Here is a 7,950-nt window from a genome sequence, read left to right on the forward strand (position 1 = left end):
ATATGAAAAATGTTAAATTAAAAAAGAAAGACGACAACCGTGCATGGGGTATACATAGTGCAAAAGTATGTGAAATCCGAAATTGTTGGAAACGAAAGAAAAAAACAAAATTCTGTAGTTTCATCGAGCAACATGAAACCTGAAAGTGGTTCGATCTATACAAATCTCAAAGGGTTATTTTTCGTTTTGATAAAAATGGTGTTATTTTTATGATTTTTCATTGAACAACATTTGACTCATGGCATGCGAATAATCCATCATTTTCGTTGCAAGTAATATTTTTAAAATAAAAATGTTTCTTTATATACAAAGTGCAACTTGGTTCTCCCTATATATAACCCAATTCACCTATTCGATCAAATTATCCCACTAATATCAAAAATGGGAATAGAAGGTCGAAGGCGAGATGTGGAGGAGCAACCGATCAATCCAAACACGTCTTCTTCGGAAAGCCCTTTTGCTTACTTCAGGTTCGACAAAAAAAGGGATTCTCCTGACCAAGCACGCAGCGCCATTCTGGTGGTCGCAGCGCTTGTAGTCTCTGCCAGCTATCAAGCTATGATGAGCCCTCCTGAAGTGTTCAAAGATAAGCCCCATAGAGCATTGCTCGTGTTCATTTATGCTAACACTCTAGCCTGGTCAGCTTCAAACACCATCTTGGAACTGCTCACCGCTTCTTTACCATATCAAAGAGAGCTCCGATTATCCTACGGGTCCATGGCTTGTGCCTATGGAATTGTTGCAGCCATACACGCAGATTTAAAATCTAGCACTGAGTATTTCCTATTGTTTTCGTGTTATCTCATACCATACATTGTTCGTTTGCTACCTATGGCTATAAAATATATGTGTTGTAAATGAATGATGGTTTGGTGAAAACAAGGTGTGATGAAGTGAAACTGTAATCTACTAATTAAAAGCTGTATTTAATGTACGTGATTAAACGTACGTGTGTGTTATGTATGTATGTTCTGATCTTTTGTCTTAATAAGCAGTGTACTCAGCTATATTTAATGTACGTGTTTGTGCAAACATCAACTATCTTATGCATTAAGTTTAATTCCAAAGCTGAGAAACCCGCATGGACACCATTTTCTAGTCGTTAATGTACTTCATTTTAGTTATGAACTATATCATACTGACCACTAACACGCTAATTAACCTACAATGGGTTGCCGTGTCATTATTACATATAAAAAAATTATGTAGTTAAAAAGATCATCGCGTTACCAAAAAAATAAGCTCTAAACACAAGTCTGGAACTCTGGATCTTCTCAAACTAATTGCCTAACCAAATGAATTAGTGAGTGGATAAACAAAAGAACAATAAGGCTGAGTGTAGTGGGCGTGGGCTCGGGCGACAAAGGGGCGGGGGGTTGTTTTTGTCGCCGTGGAAGAAAAAGAAATATTATTATTTTATTACATGTTGTGTGTGTGTATATGTATATGTATATGTATATGTATATGTATATATGTTGTGTGTGTGATATATATGTATATGTATATATGTTGTGTGTGTGATATATATATATATATGTATGTATATATGTTGTGTGTGTGTGTATATGTATATATGTGTATATGTTGTGTGTGTATATATATGTATATGTATATATGTATATATGTTGTGTGTGTGTATGTATATGTATATGTATATGTACCAACCGAGCTATCCGTTTCAATTTCCCGACCCGAACCTAAACATGTATGCCAACCGAGCTACAGTATATGTTTTTTTTATATTTTTAGTTATGTATTTTTTTGTATTTCTTTTTAATTTTTAATGCTTTTTTATTTAATTATTTGAAGAAATTGATTTTTATTTGATTAGTTTAATTATAAAAAGAAAATAATAAAAAAAGATACTGTGGGCCCAACTTGTAGCTCCTACACCATTACACCCTAAAAACAAATTCGCCTCTTTTGCTGACTGGGCGCCACATGTCACAATTCGCCTACAATTGTAGCCCCTCCACTACACATAGCCTAATGGATATTGGGATGAATCATATACTGGACAAAAGGAAACATACATATAATTAAACAAGTCGTATCATATAAAGTAATACCCACTTATCACAATCATGATAAAATAATAATAAATAAATATACACTAGGTCATTCGACTCAAATTAATGCAATCAAGTGTACGTAAGCAGGATATATATAAAACAATCAAATCCACATAAACACATTTGACATACTTCTATATAATAACATTTGCAATCGTAAAAAGTCCTTCCAAATTGTCGCTCATTTTTTCAATTTTATGTTGTATATCACATCAGTTTTTTCCACATTTTTCAGTTTTTTTCCCATTTAAACATCATATTTTTTGTATTATGGAACCGGGAACAAATCATATAGGAGAACAGTGGGGATGGTTTTCATGTTCGGCCCCTTTTTTTCCAGGTCCTTTTCCTGGCGTTTCTCATGCTCGACTTCGAATGCTAGCTATTCTTCAGTTTTACATGTAGATTTAAAAAGGATTTAACTTAAAATTCCTATGCTAGAATGACTTTTGTTCTTTCTTATTTCTAGTTTACATATTAACTATTTAGTCCTTTACAACTTCAGCAATTAAGTTTTAACAAGCTAGTCCGTCGATATTTAACTTATATACTAAAAGGTAAATAAATATTTATAACTTTTTCGGCTCTTAAATCTGCTTTGACATATCATAACGACGGTCTGACTAGTGACCTAGTAAGAAGGCTGATTTGTTTTTGAACCAATTTACATTTTTACTCATAAACTTTAATAGAGCTATAAGTAATACGGGAGTTATCATACGGCTTTAGTATTTTAATCAAGTTACCTTTTTTAACCAATATTTTTATGTTTCCAATCAGATTTCCACGTCACCGGTGTAACACGGGAGTTCACACGTAGTTATCAAACAAACATAAACTAATAACAACTTGCTTTTATAACTATAACTGGTCTGTATTTTTAAATGAATAAGATTAATTAAATCTTAACCAAAATTTCATATAATTAAAACCTAGTCCTGCAAGATGATTTTTTTGCTTTCCTTTTTGGCTCCTTTTTTTTATTCTATTATTTTTCGCTTTGTTTTTGTGTTTATTTTTTAAAATTATGTTGTTTTATTAATATTACAAATAACTAAATTTTAAATAGTAATTTGAGTTATTCATAAAAGAATTTGTCATTAATAAAAGTAAAAATATATTTAAAAAAACAAGGAACTGAACATTTTTCGATATCTTTTTAGACATATTACGACTTTATTAGTTTTGGGTTTTTCCGGGTTGCTATAGTGAGTTGTTATTTAACTATTGTTTAGTTGTTTATTTATTTGTTACTCCGTATTTAATTGTTTATATTTTGTTGTTTAATTGTTTTTTTTTGTTATTTAATTGCTTTTTTTCGGATCTTGGGAATTAATTAAAACTTTTTTGTTATCTAACTGTTTTGTAGCGATATTGTTGATGACGGTGATATGATCATTTCAGAGTGTCGTGGAATATAGAAAAACATATTTATTGTTAGAAATCTTGTATTAATAAAATTCAAAAAAAGAAAAGAATTTACTGTTGCAGCAAAGCAAAGATTATGTTTGTATGTTGGTGTGTCTAAACTGAAGAGATGGTCACAATCAATAATACTATTAACGACCATTATTGCCTCATGCGGGCTCGGGTTTTTGGAGCTGCATTCATGTCCGCGGGACTTGCTGGCGCGCACGAGTTTGATGAATTTCTAGTTCAGAAACCCAAATTTGCACCCCCCCCCCCTCTTCATAAAGATTCAAATGAGTGGTAAAGGCTCTACCTTATATATCACTCTTTATTTTGTTTTCAATTCGATGTGAGACAACTTTTACCACTTTCTTTTTAGGACTTCATTCACACACTTTTAAAACTTCCAACATTTATGACATATTAGCTAACTTGCGGAGCTTGAACATCCCTGAGTAATTGTTATATATGCATGTCTAATTTAGTCTAGATGTAACAATCCTCATAGGCTTATATGTTTGATAAATTAGCGAGCACATGCCAGTAACGTCGGCTAGAGAATAAAAACATTTTACTAATCAAATAAATAAGATTGAAGGGGGGAAAAAGCAGCTCTAGAAAAAATCAGCTTATAGGCCAGCTTAATTACCAAACGTAAATTATACATTGAATGTTAAGAAAATTAGAAACTGGCCACCAATTATTTAAATTATTAGAAGTTTGCCAATTGCCACTTTTCCCGTTTTTAGATGTCACCAACTATTCGTTTTTGTGCGGCCATCTCTAAGACCGAATTGGTGGTGGGGACTGAAGAATCACGGATCTACTTTCCTTGACGGGTCCTAGATTTAGTGAGTACACATGGTAGGATACGGATAACGATCAATACGATATGAACACAATTCCTAAAGTCCAGTGACGTGAACCTGCAAAACAGACACCGTGAGCTCGTTACGGGAAGGACAAGAGGGGGTCTTCCCGTAACCACCCTCCGGCGTGAGAATAAGTACAATTCTGATGAAGATAATGCACTTAAGTAAATAGTGAGAGTACAGTGGGAGTGAATGAATACCTCATGATAGTTGAGAGGGTATTTATAGCCGAAGAGTGTGGGAAGGTGATTGGACCAGCTGTCCTTTTTAGAAGATGCTCTCGTAACCACCTGGACACGTGTCTTCTTATGATAGGTTCAGTTATACGTCGCATGTGCATATATAACAACCTGGACACGTGTCCTCACGGAATAGGGTGACAGACAACCCTGGCCATATGCACGGTTATAACGGCCTTGCTAGGTGTCCTTTATTCATTAGGCGAGGGATCACGTATTGCCCAAGAAAGCATCTTGGCAAATCTTCCAGAAGGTAACTTAGTTGTTGACAGCTGTCCCGGGGCATTACCTCATGGTCGTTTACACGGACGGATACTCCGTATTACGGATGACTTCTGAGGGTGCCAGGATGCTTCAGCATGTCCTGCGATGGTGCTTCTTCCTCAAATAGATATGCGGGTGATCTGTATGTCCCGCGGGTGCCTTATGAGGGACCTCTGATTGACCCGCGGTTGATACTTAAGGGTATTTGAGTCTTTTTGGTACCCTACCTCTATAGGGACCACGACGATGCAACAAGTTTTAACTCATATTAAACCTTACTAATTTTTATTTATTTATTTTTATAAAGCAAACGAAAACATCTATATCTATACTCTCTAATAAAAGACTACAAGTTTTGTCACTTGTTACTCATACATTAAGCCTTACCCTTTTTAACAAATTTATAATAGTAAAATAATAGCTACCATTCTTAAAATTTATGCTTTAAAATTTATTAATTTAATATTTACTTTCTATTTTTTTTCAAACATTTGATACTAGTTTTATCCCCTCATATTACGGGGTTATTTACATTATTCGTTTTTAATATTTATATATTTTTTTGGATTTTAATTTTATTTATCACAAGGAAGTTAATAATATACTTAAGATTTGATGATGAAAAGGTTCATAAATAAATGAGATGTTATAACTCGGTTTAAAAGCTATCTGGTTTGGTAAGACTCATGACCCGCTTATTTTTTTACTATAAAATTGTCTCTTAATTATAAATAATATCTTATTTAAAAAAAATCAGATATTAAATTTTTGTATATCCTTATTTTATAGGATTTTCATATCAAATATTTGGTGAGATTACTTTTTAATTTAGTTAGATGTTATAACCCGTTTAAGGGCTATCTGGGTTTGGTGAGACACATACCCGTGAATTCGAGTCAAATACATGAGAAACCTCAATTTACAAATAAAACAATTTGATGGCTTGATAAAATGTAGAGAACAACTAGGGACCTTTAAAGGTTTCGTTTATATATATTTAAGATTTAATGATTAAAAAAATTGCTTCGTAAAATGAGAGCATGTTAGAGTTTTTTATTTAAAATCATTAACTATATACATAGTATAATATGTTGATGATAATATTTATAATTATATTTCTTTCAGTGTTTAACAAACACGGTTTGTTGTTAATTTTTGGATTTCACCAAGTATTTTGTGAAACATATATTCAACCAGCGTATATTAGTATAATATATAAATATTTATTTTTATAAAAATGTATAGATACAGTATAAATAGAGTTTAAAGGAAAATAAATAATTTAATAATGTTATTGAAATAATATAAATGGAGTGTAAAAGGAAATTAAATAATTAATGATTTATTACATATATTAGTTTTGAAGGGAAAACAATTATGAGGATACACGTGTCCCCAATTATTTTACTTTATTAGAATATGTATATTTATTATTATTTTTTTACTTTAAAATTGTTTTAAAGACTATTATACGACGATTGTACTAATAGTGTTTAATGGGTTTATTGTTTATTGTATATTAATTATTTATTATATATTGTATTTTCAAAAACTGCATGTGTAGTACACGGGCCTCAAACTAGTGTATTATAAAAAGGGGCAACTTCATAGAATAGTAACTATGTTTCAAAAGTGCATACGGGTATATAACAACTGAACCGGCTGGTCCGGCCTAACAAGTCGATAGACCCATCCCAAAAAACACCAAAATAGGGGCACTACAAATCAAACCCTTTCCAATTTGTCCACGAAATTGCATCCCCTCCAGATGTGTTTTTACCCAAAGAAAACTTAGAGTTTTTACGCTCTCCGCCACGCCTCCTACGGTCACCGCCACACCATCATGCTCTATATCATTCCTAGCTTTCCATAGACTCCATACATAGCAAGGCAAGACAAACCACATGGAACGACTTCACCTTTCTCTTGGGGAACTTGGTATATATATACTTAAATAAATCGAGAATATCCCACACACTGAAAGCGAACAACCGAGGAACCTGGCACCAAATGTAAATTGCTTGCCATATTGATTGATCTTGCACAATATATATATATATATATATATATGCTCGTTCGTTTAATTCAACAGCCCACATATTCAGGGGCGGACCTACATAGTAGCCGTCGAGGTCCCGGGACACCAATGTTTTTTAAAATTTATTTAGAAGCGATATAGAAAATTTTTGAAGGACCCATATAAATTAACACTTGGACCCCATAAACATATTGCATATCCACTCTGGTTGGAATGAAACCTATTTTTGGAGTGAAAGGTCCCAGGTTCAAGACTCTTGTAAACTGATTTTACTCTATTTTTTTGCTATTTTTTAGTCAAATTGGCAATATATATGGTCAATATAGTAATTAGGTTTTTTTAGTTTGTAACATCAAACCAGAAACAAAAGCTGCTTCTCAAGTCTCAACCCCTCCTCAACACTGCTCAATCCTCCTCAGTCCTTAGGACCGCCACCTGCCCAACCCCTGCTCGCTGCCGCGCTTCTCTGCTACCAGCCACCCTCTCGGCACTCCTTCTGATTTTGCCTCAACTCTTAGGTAATTTTAGGGCTAAAAACTACTCAATAAAATAAAAATGTCCAATTGATTGATTTTATGCAATCACATACTTAGATTGGTTATTCTATGTTGTATATTATTGTTAGATTGTGATTTGTTATGTTAAAAACTTGAATTTTAGGGTTAATTATGCAAGAATTATTGAAAAGAATGGGAAAAGGTTTTGAAGATATATATATATATACACACACACACATATACATACATACATATATAGATTTAGAGAAGAGCCATGCTATGGATTATGGTTTGAGGAGAGTAACATGGTTTAGATCGTGCAAAACGGCTCATTATAAGAATGTTTTAATTTGGCTCGGGTCAAAACGATTCTTCTTGCTAAGTTTTAATTTTTTTTGCGTCGAAACTGGCTTTGACCACTAGACTCTTGTTGAATTGAGTTGTTTTATGAAAGAAAAACATAAGTTAATTCTACTGTTTTGAATAATATAGCCCAGATGTTATTAAGAAACTTCACACAAACAGAATTTGTAATGTTTTCTCTTATTGTTTCGAATA

General features: G+C 33.0%; 1 protein-coding gene across 1 annotated transcript; it reads left to right on the forward strand.

Moving 5' to 3' along the window:
- The first annotated feature begins 381 nt into the window (after positions 1–381).
- LOC143623426 (uncharacterized) lies at positions 382–861 on the forward strand. Its single transcript, XM_077094339.1, has one exon. The coding sequence runs from the start codon at positions 382–384 to the stop codon at positions 859–861; it is 480 nt and encodes a 159-aa protein (XP_076950454.1).
- Positions 862–7,950: the final 7,089 nt, after the last annotated feature.

This window comes from Bidens hawaiensis, unplaced genomic scaffold (assembly GCF_021521415.1).
Source record: "Bidens hawaiensis isolate Kalapana, Puna unplaced genomic scaffold, B.hawaiensis_p1.1 tig00003469_1, whole genome shotgun sequence".
Lineage (NCBI taxonomy): Eukaryota > Viridiplantae > Streptophyta > Magnoliopsida > Asterales > Asteraceae > Bidens > Bidens hawaiensis.